This window comes from Rhineura floridana, chromosome 6 (genome assembly GCF_030035675.1).
Source record: "Rhineura floridana isolate rRhiFlo1 chromosome 6, rRhiFlo1.hap2, whole genome shotgun sequence".
In the NCBI taxonomy this organism is placed as follows: domain Eukaryota; kingdom Metazoa; phylum Chordata; class Lepidosauria; order Squamata; family Rhineuridae; genus Rhineura; species Rhineura floridana.
This window is the reverse complement of record NC_084485.1, coordinates 65,639,008-65,657,215: the sequence shown is the minus strand read 5'-3', so window position 1 is coordinate 65,657,215 and position 18,208 is coordinate 65,639,008. Positions and strand designations below refer to the sequence as shown.

The window sequence follows — 18,208 nt, the reverse complement described above, 5'->3', positions numbered from 1 at the left end:
GCTAAACCCCTCCCCCCATCACTTGATCATTCTTTATCATGATAGAAACTTCAAGAAGTCTTTGTGCACTGCTGAACTCTTTTCAATAGGTTAAAAACTTTTAAAACGGGGAGGGATGCAACCCTCAGCATAACTTCATGTAGGTGGGGAAGCCTAAAGAGAGAAAAACAAGGTCAAAGGAAAAAGATGGGGGGAGCCAATATGGATGGAGCAATAGCAGTGGGGGGTGGGGAGTGATCTATGAGTGATCAGTTCCTGCCTCTGGCAAGGAGGTGGAACGGGGAGAGACGCTGAAATGGGCAGAGTGATGAATAGAGGAAAGTGGGAAGCCCTCTGCAAGCAATCAGTTCAGATCTCTGGTAAGAACCATCTGTCCTTCCTCTGGCATCCTGCTGAGTGGGGAAGACGGGAATAGGAGAGAGATAAGGGTTTAGCAGAGAGAGAGAATGGAAGGGATGCCGCCCAACACTTTTGGCTCTGGCCCCCAACAGATTGCCTCCAAGGAAATGCAGCCCTCGAAAGGTTCCCCACCCTTGCTTTAAAGACACTGGGACAGAGAATGTCAGTGAGGGTGCACATTCTCTAAGCTGTGTTCCAACACCCCCTTTTTTTGTAGGTCCCAGCCTCACTTCTGACTACTGCCAATGTCCACTGGTAGAACAAGAGCAGCACGCATACAAAGCTCTCAGTTCCCACTACTTTAGGGGAATTTCAGACGGCTTATGGCCTTTAAAAATCAAAACAGGATTTTCATATATACCTCAGGAGACCCTCTCATCTCTACAACACCCCTCCCTATGTTCTTTCCTATGTTGTGGTGTCCAGTGCATCAACACATGGGACGCCCACTTTACTAGCAGGGAAACGATTTAATGGGCTAGATGAGCCAATATATTCACCTACTTTTAAGGCCCTATCCACACTGTACATTTAAAGCAGTATCATACTAGTTTAAACAGTCATGCCTTTCTCCAAAGAATCCTGGGAACTGTAGTCTGTTAAGGGTGCTGAGAGTTGTTATGTGCCTTCAAGTCAGTTATGACTTTTGACGACCCTATGAATCAGCAATCTCCAACAGTATCTGTCGTGAACCACCCTGTTCAGATCTTGTAAGTTCAGGTTCAGGTCTGTGGCTTCCTTTATAGAACCAATCCATCTCTTGTTTGGCCTTCCTCTTTTTCTACTCCCTACTGGTTTTCCCAGCATTATGGTCTTTTCTAGTGAATCATGTATTCTCATGATGTGTCCAAAGTATGATAACCTCAGTTTCATCGTTTTATAATAATAATAATAATAATAATAATAATAATAATAATATTTAATTTGTGTGTCGCCTATCTGGCAGATAGCCACTCTAGGCGACGTACATTAAAATGAGATACAATACAATAATATCAAATGCAGTCACATTAGTCTCAATAAATAAAATACTGGACAGTCATCAATACATTTATAAAATATTTACATTTGCAGCATATAATAGATGACAAAATCATGGAGATTAACACATCCCAAGGATCTCAAAGGCCTGTTGAAATAGCCACGTCTTCAGGGCCTTGCGGAATACATCCAGGGAAGGGGCGTGTCGAAGATCAAACGGGAGGGAGTTCCAGAGAGTGGGGGCCACCACAGAAAAAGCCCTCTCCCTAGTACCCACCAACCTAGCTGTTTTGGTTGGTGGGATTGAGAGAAGGCCTTGTGTGGCTGATCTGGTCGGGCGGCATAATTGGTGGCGGTGGAGGCGCTCTTTCAGGTAAACTGGGCCGAAACCGTACAGGGTTTTAAAGGTTAATACCAACACCTTGAATCGGACCCGGAAAACAACCGGCAGCCAGTGTAGATCAAATAACACCGGCATAATGTGATCACGGCGGCGGCTGTTGGTAAGTAAGCGCGCCGCTGCATTCTGTATAAGTTGCAATTTCCGGGTCGTTTTCAAGGGTAACCCCACGTAGAGCGCATTACAGTAGTCCAATCGAGAGGAGACCAGGGCATGTACCACGAGTTGGAGCTGTTGAACAGGGAGGTAGGGTTGCAGCCTACGTATAAGATGTAATTGATAACAAGCTGCCCGGCTCACAGCCGAAATCTGAGCCTCCATGGACAGCTTGGAATCAAGAATGACCCCGAGGCTGCGGACCTGGTCCTGTAGGGGCAACCTCACCCTGCCAAACACCAGGTCAACATCTCCCAACCCTCCCTTGTTTCCCACAAGTAGTACCTCGGTCTTATCAGGGTTCAGTTTCAGCCTGTTCCTACCCATCCATCCACTCACGGATTCCAGGCACTTGGATACGGTCTCCACAGCCCTCTCCGGTGAAGATTTAAATGAGAGATAGAGCTGAGTGTCATCCGCATATTGGTGGCACTGCAGCCCAAATCTCCTGATGATCGCTCCCAGCGGCTTTACATAGATGTTAAATAGCATGGGAGAGAGGACAGAACCCTGTGGCACACCACAATTGAGAGGCCAAGGGTCTGAAACCTCATCACCCAATGCTACCTGTTGACGCCTATCGGAGAGAAAGGAATGGAACCACCGTAAAACCGTGCCTCCCAATCCCAAACTCTCCAGGCGATCTAAAAGGATACCGTGGTCGACGGTATCAAAAGCCGCTGAGAGATCCAGGAGGACAAGGAAGGTGAATTCTCCCCTATCCAATGCCCTCCTCATATCATCTACCAGAGCGACCAAGGCTGTTTCAGTTCCATGTCCAGTCCTGAAACCTGATTGGTATGGATCTAGATAATCCGTTTCATCCAAGTGTGTCTTCAACTGATTTGCCACCACTCGCTCAATGACCTTGCCCAAGAATGGTAAATTCAAAATTGGGCGAAAGTTGTTTAAAATTTGGGGATCCAAGGAGGACTTCTTTAAGATGGGTTTTATAATAGCCTCCTTGAGGGCTAGTGGCATAACACCCTCTTGCAAGGATGTATTAACCATTGCCTTGATCCCCTCACCCAATCTCTCTTTGCAGCTCATAAGGAGCCATGACGGGCACGGATCAAGTAGACAAGTGGTAGGCCTTACAGATGAGAACACCTTGTCCACATTCTCAGATGGAAGAGGCCGAAATCGCTCCCAATTGACCGGTTTGCAACTGGCCAACTCTAGCTCACTCACTGTATCCACCTAGCTTCTAGTGATAGTTCTGGTTTAATTTGTTCTAACATCCAGTTATTTGTTTTTTCGCAGTCCATGGTATCCACAAAGCTCTCCTCCAACACCACATTTCAAATCAATTGATTTTTCTCTTATCCGCTTTTTTCCCTGTCCAACTTTCACATCCATACATAGAGATCAGGAATACCATGGTCTGAATGATCCTCACTTTAATAATCAGTGATACATCTTTGCATTTGAGGACCTTTTCTAGTTCTCTCACAGCTGCCCTCCCCAGTCCTAGCCTTCTACTGATTTCTTGACTATTGTCTCCATTTTGGTTAATGACTGTGCAAAGGTATTGATAATCCTTGAAGAGTTCAATGTCTTCATTGTCAACTGTAAAGTAGCATAAATCTTCTGTTGTCATTACTTTAGTCTTTTTGACGTTCAGCTGCAGTCCTGCTTTTGTGCTTTCCTCTTTAACTTTCATCAGCATTCGTTTTAATTCATTACTGGTTTCTGCCAGTAGTATGGTATTGTCTGCATATCTTAAATTATTGACGTTTCTCCCTCCAATTTTCACACCTCCTTCTTCTTGGTCCAATCCTGCTTTCCGTATGATATGTTCTGTGTAAAGATTAAATAAATAGGGTGAAAAATACACCCGTCTCACACCCTTTCTGATGAGGAACCAATCTGTTTCTCCATATTCTGGCCTTATAGTAGCCTCCAGAGTATAGGTTGCGCATCAGGACAATCAGATGCTGTGGCACCCCCATTTCTTTTAAAGCATTCCATAGTTTTTCATGATCTACACAGTCAAAGGCTTTGCTGTAATCTATAAAGCACAGGATGATTTCCTTCTGAAATTCCTTGGTCCATTCCATTATCCAATGGATGTTTGCAATATGATCTCTGGTTCCTCTTCCCTTTCTAAATCCAGCTGGCATTTCTCGTTCCATATATGGTAAGAGCCTTTGTTGTAGAATCTTGAGCATTTACTTGCATGAGATATTAAGGCAATAGTTCGATAATTACTGCATTCCCTGGGATCTCCTTTCTTTGGAATTGGGATGTATATTGAATGCTTCCAGTCTGTGGGCCATTGTTTAGTTTTCCATATTTCCTGACAGATTTTTGACAAAATTTGGACAGATTCAGTCTCAGTAACTTGTAGCAAATCTATTGGTATGCCATCTATTCCTGGCAATTTGTTTCTTCCAAGTATTTTAAGAGCAGCTTTCACCTCACATTCTAAAATTTCTGGTTCTTCATCATAAGGTTATCTCCATGAATGAATCTGTCATCCTGGCATCTCTTTTATAGAGTTCTTCAGTGTATTGCTTCCATCTTCCTTTTATTTCATCTCGATCAGTCAGTATGTTCCCCTGTTGATTATTCAACGTCCCTACACTTGGTTTAAATTTCCCTTTCATCTCTCTAATCTTTTGGAATAGGGCTCTTGTTCTTCCCTTTTTGTTGTCCTTTTCTATTTCTATACAATAACTATTGTAACAGTTCTCTTTGTCCCTACGTACTAGTCGCTGTATTGTTGCATTTAGGGTTCTGACTCTGTTTCTATCTCCTTTTGCTTTTGCTTTCCTTCTCTCTTTAACCATTTTAAGAGTTTCTTCAGTCATCCATTGAAGTCTTTCTTTTTAACTAGAGGTATTGTCTTTTTGCATTCTTCCCTGATAATGTCTCTGACTTCACTCCATAGTTCTTCTGGTTCTCTGTCAACTAAGTTTAAAGCCTCAAACCTGTTCCTTATTTGATCTTGATATTCTTCTGGGATGTTATTTAAATTGTATTTTGGCATTATGATTGCTTTGTTGTTCTTTTTTAGTTTTACTGATTTTCGATACAACCAGTTCATGATCTGCTCCTGGTCTTGTTTTCACAGAAAGTATGGAACTTCTCCATCTTCTGCTACCAATTATATAATCAATTTGATTCCTATATTGACCATTTTGTGATGTCCACATGCACAGCCATCTCTTCGGTCGCTCAAAAAATGTGTTCGCAAGAAACAAATTATTGGCTTCACAGAATTCAATAAGTCTTTCTCCGGCTTCATTTCTGTCTCCTAAGCCCCATTTCTCCACAATTCCTAGTAGTTCTCTGTTCCCTACTTTTGCATTCCAGTCCCCCTGATTATCAGCACATCTTGTTTTGGTGTGTGATCAATTTCTTCCTGTACGTCTGCGTAAAATCTCTCCAATTCCTCTTCTTCTGTGTTTGCCATTGGAGCATAGACTTGGATGATGGTTATGTTAATAGGTTTCCCGTTTAATCTCATTGATATCACTCGCTCAGACCTTGTGTTGTAGCTCCTAATTGCTTTTTCTACATCACTTCTCACTATTAAAGCAACCCTGTTTCTTCTTCATTTCTCATTTCCTGCATAAAATATTTTGTAGTTGCCTGATTGGAAATGTCCCATTCCCATCCATTTTAATTCGCTCATGCCAAGTATTGTCATGTTGATACGTTCCATTTCTTGCTTGACAATTTCTAACTTTCCCTGGTTCATGCTCCTCACATTCCATGTCCCATTGTGTGCGTCGTACAACTCCGGACTCTCTTTTCACAGCTGTGAACATCAGCTTCTGGGCTTCCTTTTGGCTTTGACCCAGCTGCGTCATTAGTCACAGCGCTACTCGTACTTGTCCTTTGTTCTTCCCCAGTAGCTCGCTGAGTGCCTTCTGACCTGGGGGTCTCATCTTCCAGCACTAACTCGTGTTGGATTTTGGATACTCTGTTCATAGGGTTTTCGTGGTAAGAGATATTCAGAGGTGGTTTACCATTGCTTTCCTCTGAGTTTGGATGCATCTTAGTCTGGTGTCTCAGCTTTTGACCATTCCGCCGGGTAACCCTGCTAGGAGTTTAGCCTCTTGGTCTAGACTCCTGACGGCATTGCTCTCAGCTTCTTCAACACTCTCAACCCCTCTCACCATGTTAAGTTGTGCATCCTAGAGAGTTGTTAAGAGACCCCTATTCCCTTCACAGAGCTACAATTCCCAGACTGGTTTAACAATCAATCCTTCTTTCCAGGGAACTCTAGGAATTATAGCTCTGTGAGGGAAATACTTATATCCTGCTCTATAGCTCCAAAGAAGCTCCCAAAGTGGCTTATAAAAAATCTGCAACAATATAATCACATTTAAAAAGATCTGCACATATAATCAGAACTAACTGTGTGTCCACATGGTGTCAGGTATATTCAGAAAGCATTTTTACTCTAATTCTTGGTCTTCCTAGCTGTTGCTGGGCAGCAAGCCCACTGAAGCAAGGGAGTGGGAATGAACAGCCATTCCTCACTCAGTCTATGAGAGAAGAGTCTTCCTTTGCTGACCATTGGCAGTTGCCAGGCAGCAGCTCGCACAGGGAGCTGTTTAGCCCATGGCAGAGCCAGGCCTTGCCTTGCTGACAGCTGGCAGGTAACCTCTCCCAATGAGGACCTATCTCACTGAGGATACCCACTCACTCATAGGACACTCCTTCTGAAAGAAGGGGGAAATGAATTTTGCCAGTTCTTCCTTCCTGCTGCAGCCCTCTGTACCTTCTGAAAATCTGTTCTGGTTGGTTGAGTAAACCCTCTGACAGTGTGGGTGGTGGTTTAGGAAGGCTGCAGGGAGAACCTGCAAAAATAGCTTCCCCTGGTGGGAGCCTCTGCTGGATCTCAGTCTCTTCTATGAATGGAAGGAGCCCTCCTGTTCTCAGAAGGGCAAGTCTGGATCCAACCCTATACATTGAGGAGAAACTTGAATGCACACCAAAAAACAAGGATGTATTTTTACATAACAAAAGTGAAACACACACAACTAAACTGTTTGGCTCAGCTGAAAGTAGGACAGTGAGTATTGGGAAGGAAAATGATCTCATTTGTCAAGGACAGAGCAGGCTGTACGCAAGAAAACTGAAATCAGTGCATCTAGAGAGATCTACTGCAAATGATACAAATGTGCAGAAACACTGTATAGATACATACACATAGGTACCATCATGTTAAATGCTGCTATTATGTGCCTTTGACTCACTCGTCCTAAAAAGAAAATGCTATGACTTGCTCTCTCCCCTATGCTATCTTTCTAAAAATTGGATAATATATTTTAGACCTTTGGATGAAGTAAATAGTTAAGCATTGTTTAGCTGGATTCTGAAAAGTGGAATTATGCTTGCATAAGGCAATGTAATACAAATAATTAAATTAACATGGCAAAAGAGTTAAAAAAAGAAAAGAAAATTAATACTAAGGACCAAAAGATTTGCAGAACATTTCAGACTGTTACTATGCCTGGCTAGTCTCTGAAAAATGCAGAGGCATCTGCACTTAGTTCTGACATCTAACACTCATGGTCTGGCCCCTGGGTTTTATCCTGATCTAACCCCTACAGGAGTAAAGCATATTTTCATAATTTTCAAATTGGAAGTGTTGCATATTGGTGAAACCTCTGACCTGGAGATTCCCCCATTCAGATTTCAGCATTTATTACACAAGCCACTCTCCTTAGCCTCAGCTTTATCCACCTAGAAAAGGAGAACAACACTGGAAAGTGCAATAAATATTAAGAAATAAAGTGTGTCAATTACCACCTATGTTTGTTACAGTAAATTAGAGAACCTCAGAATACCTAAGAGGTATTCAAATATTTGCTTCTAGTGGCCAGGTATCAATCCTAATTCTTCTTTTTTTGGGGGGGGTAGCATATTGGTGAGGTTTTTTAGCTACATGTGGCATGAGTTGATCTTTGGCTCCTGGTATTTTCTTCAAAGGCCATTGAAAGCCCAAAGGAGAAGCTTCTGAAAATCAGGTAGGCCCCTGGGCTGCAAAAAGCAGGCTAGAGGGGGTTTCACTTTTGCACTATGCAAATTAAACTCCATGAGCTCCAAGCTGTGGATTCATCTGCCACAGCATGTATATATATATAAAAAAGTATCATATTGGCTATTTACTGCAAGGGGTATGTTTTTGTGAATGTTTACTATCTATAGACTAATACACAGCTACGCTATGTTTATTCACTAACTCTCATGAAGAATCATGACAGAAGTGGCATATTACTGACAATAGCAATAACTACCAGGGTGCACCAAGTGTACTCCCATTTAGTAGGGACAGAGCACATGCAGACCCAATAGTGGGATTGATAATTATAAATTCAGATTTGGAGAGTCAAAAAGATAATGTACAGTTATCATATGGCATACACAGGGGTCATCCCATTTTATTCTAACAACCCAACAAGTGTGAAAGCATGCAGTTGGCCTGAGCGAACTTCTATCACCATGCCACACTGGCTTTCACTAGAAGCAGGACAGTCTACCCACCATTCCTCACAGATTATTCAGCTCGGATTATAATGATCCAGTCAAGGAGCAGGTACAGTGTACGAAAGGCACCTGCACAGCAGATAAGATGGCCTGCGCAAGTGACGCCCTTTAATTCAAGAGAAGGCACCCCCCCCAAGTCATCACATGGACAGGTCATGGGTTCTCACCATGCCCAAAATCTGATTACCCAAATATGGTAGTTAGATATTGAGCACAATGAGAACCCATCCACCAAATATTTTCATAGTGTTAAGGGAAAGTAAAAATTGGAGGATATAACTCCATACCTTCAACATCCTAACTATGGCCATGTAATTCCTAATGCTCCAGGACAAGGAAGACCAGGACATACAGAGAAAATATTGTTGTGCGCTACCCATTCTCCAAGTGGTGAGAGATCTTCAGGGGTCCCTGCATTTACCCAGGGGGTTGGTTTCCTTGGAAAGAAGGTCAGCGGAGATTGTGGTGTCTATGAAATATGGTTTATTTACACACACACATTCCATCCTGAGCGTAAGATGGAGGGGTTCAAAGCATCAGCAGTCCAATAGATCTTTCTTTTCCATCAGGCTTACAGGAAGCACCCTAAACACCTGGTGCAGACAGCCAGACTCTGTGCTTGCCACCAGTTCCCAGCCTTTCTTCCGACTCAACTAAAACCACAAGCCTCTCTTAGGCCCCAGGAGGGGGCTCTCCTGAAGAGTTTTAGTAACAACAGGATCTCCCTAGTTCATTTGCTATTTAATGGGCACTTGATAGACCCATTAACTCACCTGGCCACTCTATTAGATTAACAAAAGAGATTAATCTGACCAATGGAGCAGGTTTCTCTGCTGCACAGTCCACCTACAGGTGCAGGGTTCCAAATCAGAGGCTGGAAGGGGACTCAAAGAAATCATCTATCTCAACCCCAAACCCATAACAATATTCTTCCAAACTCCAGTGGGCCACAGGGTAGGCAGTCACAAGGCATGCTTCCATTATTTCATGCCTGCCTCTCCTTTCACTTTCACAGGCTTTACAATAGAGCAGTGGTTACCAACCTTTATAAGCACGGGACCCCCTTTATAAGCTGAAAAAAAATTGTGTCCCCCTCCCCCCAGGGAGGCAGGCTGACTGCCAGAAAGGAAGGGGGAAAGCAGCCTTTCTTTGCAGGCTTGCTTCTTTTTGCTTCACAAAAAGCCCTCTCCTCTCATTCTAAGTAAGGGAGTTGCCAGTAGCGGCAGTGCAAGGAGACGGGAATCAGTGATCGTAATCCCCTCTTCTTCCTGGTAGCTCCACCCTCAGCCCCCTTTGGCATCTGGCATGTATTTTATAGGCAGATGCCTGCCCTTAGTGCACCTGAAAGACGCTCTGAAGCTTCAGCAAAAGGCCTCCCCTCTCGTTTGGAGCAAGGGGGAGGTGTCATCTGCAGCAGCAGTGGAAAGCAGACAGTGTCGAGGGAGCGAAGACTTTTTTAAAAAATTAATAAATAATTAATTTCTTTACTGTTCACGGCCCCCTCTGGATTACTTTGCGGCCCCCCTGGGGATCCCGGCCCCCAGGTTGGGAACCACTGCAATAGAGCTTTCTTCACTTGCTTCCTACCTCCCAATTCCTATCCCAACCAACAAGCCAATCATTCACACCACTCTGCAACCCCCAGTGCACCTGACTCTTGCCACAGCTTCTCACCAACATCAATCAAGTTTCCAAATTCACCAGCTGCTTATATACGCCAGAACCTATGTTAATGGAATCCCTTGCCTGACCTGTACAGGTCCAGTTCATAAACTAGGGCCATCATCCTGCCTTTGTCTGCTGCTGTTTCTGAGCAGTACAAAGTGATACACAGGAAGACAAAATCCCTTCCATTTGCTGCTGGAGCAGAAGTGCTGCCTCCTTCAAAGTATTGCCTTAGCTTATCTAGTATGAAAACTGGAAACACTCCATCTTACTTTATTAGCCAGCAGCAGACAAGGGACTGGACTTCCATCCGGTAGCTTCAGTTTGCTGTCCAAATCCTGCTTCCACATCTGGCAGCTGGTGAATGTGCCTACACTGGTGACATCAAACATGATAACACAGGCTGATGCACCTTTGTAATACATTCGAGTCATAGACGTAAAGCGTTCTTGACCTGGAGGGTTTGGGGGAGAGATGAGAGCTTTATCATTATCTTAAGACACGGATTCTGAGATTCAGTCCTAGTGAGCCTCCCTTTCTGTATTTACCTCATACAGGGCAAGACAAAACAAATGGAGTCCTGTTTCACCAGTGGAGTCACATCTACTTATTGCCTACTGGCAAGAACATTAAAAAAAAGAGGAAACAGGACAACCCACAATACACTATTTAAGCCTAAAGCAGGGCTGACCAACCTGTGATCCTACAGGTGTTGCTGGACTACAACTTCCATCATCCCCAATCATAGGCCATGCTGGCTGGGACTGATGGGAGTTGGAGCTCAACAACATCTAGAGGGCCACAGGTTAGCTGGCCTAAAGATTTAAGATGTTAGCACTGGAGTTAAATGCTGGCAGAAGCTGAACTATAATAGGATCCCTGCTGAAGGAGCACACTTTACCCTAGATATAATCACAATGAGACTCTGGGTTTTAGAAAACAAGAAAGTTTATATACATACTGGATGGTAAAGATCCTAGTTCTAGCTAACTAAAGTTAGAGATGTAAAGAGCCATCTCTGCAGGAGGAAGAGAGAGAGAAAGACAAAAGGAAGATATCTCCTTTTCCAAAGTGGAACAAAGAAGGAGTAGGAAATGAGAGCAGCAACTCCTAAGAGTATCAGTCTAGCTCCTGGAGGAAGGTCAGCACAGGTTAGGTCAGAAAGGCAGTCTAGGAAGCATGGAGGTTCCCCTCTCTATCTACCCTTCCCCATGCAAACCCACTAGCATCTCAATACAAGTTGAGTTGCATCCCCAAACTTTCAGCATAAGGCATCAATGGAAGAGAAGGTAAAGAGGAGCAAATGAAGCCTGCAAGAACTACAGTGCTGCCCCCTTGCTTCTGTACATCAACGGTAATCCACAGGTTGGTACTCACACCTTTCTGTACTACACAGAAGGGCTAGTGCTTTGTCTTTTCTGTTTCAGAGTGTTGCTCATGCTTCTCTCCCATAGCAGCTGCCTGTGCTTCACTAGGGAAGCCAAACTCACTCATTTTTGTGTGTGGAGGGGGGGGGGGAACCTGCCTGAAGAGATTTTGGTATCAGTTGTCTTCATTGAGAAATCAGCCAGGGAACTGAGCTCATATGTCGCTATGTTTTGCTTGCTGATTTTATGGCAGCTATTCCAATTGCTGAAGAAGCAAGCCACTTGTTTAAGTAGAACCATATTGTCTCTTTGGTGGTGGAATGGCAAAGGTTTAAATACAAACATACATGCCCCTTAACAAGCATTAATTGCAATATCCATCAATCAGCACCATTTTTCCAGGTAGTCCCCAAGAAATGCCATTTCCAGACTTTCACAGGAAATTGCCCCAACTGCATTACAAAAGAGATACCACACGACAATAAGTTGATGGAAATTGTATGACAGAGAGAGAGAGAGAGGGAGCGCTGCCTTTTTGGAACAGCTTTTTAAAAATTATATTTGGCTGATATAAAAGAAACAAATCTGAAAAAGTCCCAACCCACAACAAACAAATGAACAGGTCACTTTTCAACGCTCACCTGCAATGTCCCACAGCTGTAATCTCACTGTCTCAGACTCTGACCACTGCACCACCTTCAGAGCAAAATCCACTGGACAACCATGGAAAGAAAGAAAATGCAAGGAGTTAAGTATTGATCAAAAACATTGTGCAGTATGCTCCTCCCGAGTTCTTAGTCTTCAAGCTTAATAACTGATGACATCACAGACTTGAATTAGGCTGCTGTGCAACGTACAGTTACTCCTTCAATGCTGTCTTGACATTATTTACATTTTTCTTTGGGGGGGGATTATGCCCAAACTACAGCATTTCTTTAGTAGTGCTGACCTAACAGATTATGTTTATGCTCCAGTAAATACAGTAGGGCCCCACTCATAGGGCGGGTTACGTTCCGGACCCCTGCTGTAAAGCGAAAACCGCTGTAAAGCGGAACTCATTGAATAGAATGGCGCACAATGCCCAAAAACCGCCGTAAAAGCAGAACAAGTGCCGTATGAGTGGAGCTTTAGTCTAATTGCGTCTAATTGCGACCACCTTAAAGTGAAGCGCCTTAAAGCGGAGCTCTACTGTAACAGAAAAGGGGTAGAAACAGATAACTACTAACCATGTGGTATTGCTTTAAAATTTCACCCCAATTTTTCTATACAAGAATCTAAATGGGACTGACTTTTTGACAAGCACTGAAACTGCTAATGAGTGTGAACCAAAAAGAAATATTTTTCAAGGTTATATCAGTGGTATTTGTCACCATATAAACTGAGCAGAATATAGAATAGCGATATCTCCTGCTAAAGGCATGGGAAACTAAATGTTGATTATCTCCACATTTTTTTGAGATGTAAGATAATCGCCAAGTTTTGGAAGTTGGTTCTTAATATTATACTGAAGATGGCAGATTATAATCTAACCGATATTCCTAAAACTATTGTATTGGGCATGTTAAAAACAGAAATTGAGACTACAGACCTACAATGCGTGATGAGCCTATTAATTGCAGCAAAAAGCAGCATTGCTAAGATTACGGCAAGTAAAAAATGCTCCTACTGTATTAGAATAGTTGAAAAAGCTTGGGAAGTTGCTGTGCTAACTAAAGTAACATATTTTAAAAAACATGAAACAATGTAGAAAGGAACTGGTTTATTGAGAGATGGGCTCCTTTTATAAACTTCTGGAAAGAGAAAATTGAAGGAAACATTTTCCGTTACAACTTATTTACAGAAGTATCAATCATTTACAGAAACACATTTTAACTGGTTTAATATTATTTTCAATATTTCTATTTGTTTCTGTTTTGCAGATTTGAATTTCCAGTTAAACAGGAGTTTTTATTCCCCCCCACGTTTCTCTCTCCTTTTTCTCTCTCCAAGTGTAGGTAATTTTGTAAATGTAAGAAAGAACAATGTGAAGAGGAGAGGAATAGAAGCAGCAGTAAAGGAGTCAGAATATATCCCAGTCTGCGTCTGTGTTAGAATTGCTTTTAATATGTTTTCTTTAATAATACGTTTTAACCCTTTTTTTAAAAAAAATGTTTTTAAAACTTAAAAAAAAATGTTTTTAACGTTGTTTTATTTTAATGTATTTTAAGTTTTTTTATGATGTTTTAAAGTGTTTTTATTTATTTATTATTTATTATTTATTTATTTCATTCCATTTCTATACCGCCCCTAGCCTATGGCTCTCTGGGCGGTTCACAGCAAGGAATAAAATACAATACAGTAAAAAAGAAATCAGATATATATACATGAGCTCTCTCTCTCTCTCTCTCTCTCTCTCTCTCTCTCTCTCTCTCTCTCTCTCACTCACTCACTCACTCACTCACTCACTCACTCACACACACACTCACACACACACACACACACACACACATTCACACACACACACACACATTCACACACACACACACACATTCACACACACACAGAGCTGGACAGGAGCAGCCACCACAAGGCCACAGAGCGGCCCTCCTAAAACATATTTCTGCTGCTTAGCTGAACAGGGTTGCACAGGCACACGGATGATGCCACGGATGATGCATCCACACAGTCCCCCACCTCACTGACACCTTGTCCCGCCCCAGAACAGGGCAACCAGGTAAGTGGCAGTGACAATAATGTCAGGAGGGTGGCCACTAAAGCAGGTTTCTGTTTGCCGCTCTGGGCTCCTGATGGGAGGAAGGGTGGGATAGAAATCAAATAATAAATAAATAAATAAATATACTCAAATTAATGATGAGATTTGGATATAATAATAGTGAAGAGAGAAAGGACATTATGATCTTTAAAATATTTATAGTAACAATAAGATAATTAACACAATAGCAATAGCAATTGGATAAGTGATGATGAAACTCAGTTATCTATTGCTGTTTATACAGAGAACTGAAAACTGTTTCTGAGCTTTTAACAAAAATTAAATTTAAAAAAATCCACCCCATTCCTGGCACAGCTTTATCCATATGGAGAGCTACTTGCCTTCAGGCTACAACCATCTGACAAGCCAGCAACTTCTTCAGTTTCCTGTGCCACCCACAAAAAAGATGTACACATTTGCATATTCACATACTAGGAAAGGTTTAACTTGTTGAATTTCTACCTGCCACATAGCTGTTAAGTGCACAAGAGCCCTGCTCTCCCCCAAAGCCAAGCCAAAACCATGCAAAGAACTCAGGTATCATGGGTCGTAAGCCGTGTTATTACAGGTCTTTCTCGATCTTAGGCTGGCACAACTACATTTAGTGCAAGACCAGGTAGTGTGTGTGTCAAAAAAAAGATGTGAGATTCGTAACTACAGCAATGTTATCAGCACAGATCAAATCATACATTTACACGCCATTGCATGCCGCAGAGCACTGCTAAACAGCTTACACAGACCTGAGAACCGACTTTTAATTAGCTCTTGTTTTAGCATGAACATGCTTGCACTGTAATAATGTTTTATGCTGCTTTTATGATGTTTTGTAACTGTATTTGTAAGCTGGCCCCTTGACCATAATAAATAATCTATATAAGTTTATACCCGGAGCAACACTCCCACCCTCATGAGCACAAGAGCCATTCATCACCTTTGCCCCATCTCATTGCTCTACATTCATCTCAACAGTACCCTCCCCACTGTATTTCTGTAAAAAAACCAAAAACCTGCCTAGCTGCAGGGTTCTCATACATTACTCTGTCTCAAACCCCTCCCCGCAGCAATATTAGTATACTACAGGGCTGATGTAACCCTTACTTTCTCAACCACATTTGACTCAAATGGAGCCTGCACATAACTTTAGTTCTACAAGGGCCAGATACTTCCTTTAAAAAAAAAGTTAAAGCTCATAGACTGATGCCTTTGCTAAGCTAACTCAGGGCAAGGTACAGCAATAGACCCATATAACACCCAGGGGTCCTGCACCCAGCTCTGTTTCTATCACTTGAGTTAGGTTAGGATGTACTGATACGAGAACTGGTGTCTGCATATTCTAATAGGTTGAATGAGGCCAATAAACTGAAACTGAATCCCAACAAGATTGATGGTAGAAGCACACTCACTCTTCTGCTGGTTCCAATGCATCTCCACCTCTCTTTTCTGAAAATGGGGGCACACAATGCTAGTCATACACTTTCCCTTTTTACTGTAAAACCTGGTGGGATCAGCTTTTTTTAAATTCAGCTTCAAACAGATTTCGAAACTGATTGACAGAACAATGCATTTCCCCTCCATGTGCGGCTACTGGAAATGCTTTGCTCTGGCAACTAGTGTGCTCACAGCCTGAGGCTCTGTGGGTTTGTTGTTCTCAGGTCTGTGACTTAGGCACACAATCTAGTCTAGATGCATCTCTGTCACTTGTAGCAAAAGTGGCAGTAGTGGCTCAGAGTGCCTTTAGCCGGCAACATCTGGTTCACCAGCTACGGCTGTTCCTGGACAATACGTTTTTAGTTTGAATTCAAGATGTTAGTGATGACATATAGAGCTCTAAATGGCTTGGGACCTAGATACTTGATGGAGAACCTCTCTCAATACTGTGTTGCCTGGGCTGGGCATTAAGATCTTACACTAGAGGCCCTTCTTAGTGTCTCTCCCTCTGGGGACCATACATTATGCAAGAGAGCACCTTCTCCATGGCACCCCGACTGTGGAATACTCTTCCCTCTGTGCTCCACCTGATGCCAATCTTTGCTCAGTTTCATGCCAGGTTAAGACCTGGCGATCTTCTCAGGCACTTATGAATGGCTAACTCTGCTATGTAATAATAAAGGAATCAACTGCTCTGTGCTTTAAGATTTTTTAAATAGTTTTATCTGCTTTTTTGTTTTATTGAAGGAATGGTTGTTTTAAATGCATTCTTGTTCCCTGACTTGAGAACAGTTTGTTAAAGGGTGGGTTATAATATTTTAATAAATAATAAAATCTTATCTGCTTTTAGTGCAAGTACTGTTGTTCTTTGGGGGTGGGGTGGGAGGAGAGACATTTTTTTAAAAATCCCATGAGAGAGGCATGTTCCTCCTAAGCAGGGCCATGGAGGAGACCACAACCTCTCAGAGGTTAATCATAATGGCTAAAAGATTTAAGCAGGGAATCTCTGATCAGAATCCTGCCTTTTCCAAAACTCATCTTTGCCTTGAACTCAGTTGATGGTCTTAAGCAAGACACTTGGGCAGCACAGAGATAATAATACACACTTGTCTGACAAGATCGCTGTAGGTACAACAGGATAATAGCCACAACTGCACATAAAGATAAGGCAAGAAACTTGGCTAAATAAACCATACTCTGCACATGTCAAGTGCTGCTTCACACAGCCTGATCTCTCCTCAGTACAACTGGGTAACAAGCCAGTTTAGTCAGGCATCCAAATCCAAGACTGTGGCTTGTTTCTTCCTAATACGCCAGGCTTGCTAGTCAGACTTAAACTCAGACTTATATATCTTGATTTGCTAGGGAGAAAAAACCCTGTCACAATTCTGGGTTCAGATGTCACACTAAATTGGTATGTTTATCCACCTGTGCCAGAAAAGGTGTGATAAGGTAACATGTTCCAGCATGCAGCTCTTCTACAGTATGATTTTTAAGCCAAAGTTCTTGGCTTATTGTCATACATGAACACAGCCAATGCAGAACCCTTTGAAGTGCTATAACAAATGCTCATTATCACTCCAAAAGCTAACGGAATTTAATTTTTTTAAAAAATATAACATAAACGCTCTGAGAGATCAGACAAAAGGCCCATTGAAGTCAGCACTTTGTTCCCACAGAGGCCAAACAGATGCCTATGGAAGTGCACAGGCAAGACAGGAGAGCACTTTCCCACTCAAGTTTCTCAGAAACTGGTATTCAGACCCATATTGCCTCTAACACTGGTGGTAACATATAGCCACCATAACTTGTAGGCATTGCCAATAGCAGGTCCAAGCCATCCTGCAGATTCCACTACCATTACACTACCCATATCTTCCATGCAGTTGTCTAACCTCATTTTAAAGCCACTGAAATTGGTGGCCAACACTACATTTTCTGGGAGCAAATTCCATGGCTTAACTTCGCACTGTGTGAAAAAGTACTTTCTTTTGTCTGTCCTGAATATTCCAACCTTCAGGTTCAATGGATGTCCCCAAATTCTAGTGTTATGAAAGCAGAAGACAAACTTATCTCTATCCACTTTCCACACCATGCATGCTTTTATACACTTCTATCATGTCTCCTCTTACTCACATTGTCTCTAAACTAAAAAAACCCGAATGTTGTAACCTTTCCTCATAAGGGAGTTGCTCTTGCCCTTGATCAATTTGGTTGTTCTTTTCTACACCTTTTTCAGCAATACAATAACCTTTTTGAAACATGGTAATCAGAACCATACACATGATTTTTCTGAGCAAAACAGGAGCAACTGATTTGCTCATCAGGGATTGTCACTAATGGCCAATGGGTGCCCTCAACACTTGTGCAATCACAACCTAAGCTGCATTTAGAAAACAAGAAAGCACTAACTAGAAATCACAACACATTTTTTTGTTTGCACAATGCAACATGCCTTAGCTGCCAAAAACATACAATATCTCATAATGGAAGCAGATCCTTGAACAAGAAATATTTGGACTGTGTGCTTCAAACAGGTAACAAATGGCATTT

The 18,208-nt window shown here is 42.3% G+C and overlaps 1 protein-coding gene across 2 annotated transcripts in view; it reads right to left on the bottom strand.

Moving 5' to 3' along the window:
* RAB29 (RAB29, member RAS oncogene family) overlaps positions 1 to 18,208 on the bottom strand; it is a 29,241-nt gene that overhangs the window by 3,797 nt on the left and 7,236 nt on the right. For both annotated transcript variants that reach the window (XM_061632134.1, XM_061632135.1), the window contains 2 exons: positions 12,117 to 12,188; positions 10,381 to 10,562 (listed from right to left, as the gene is read on the bottom strand). In XM_061632134.1, coding sequence (XP_061488118.1) covers positions 10,381 to 10,562; positions 12,117 to 12,188 — 254 coding nt within the window. The remainder of the gene's footprint in view (positions 1 to 10,380; positions 10,563 to 12,116; positions 12,189 to 18,208) is intronic.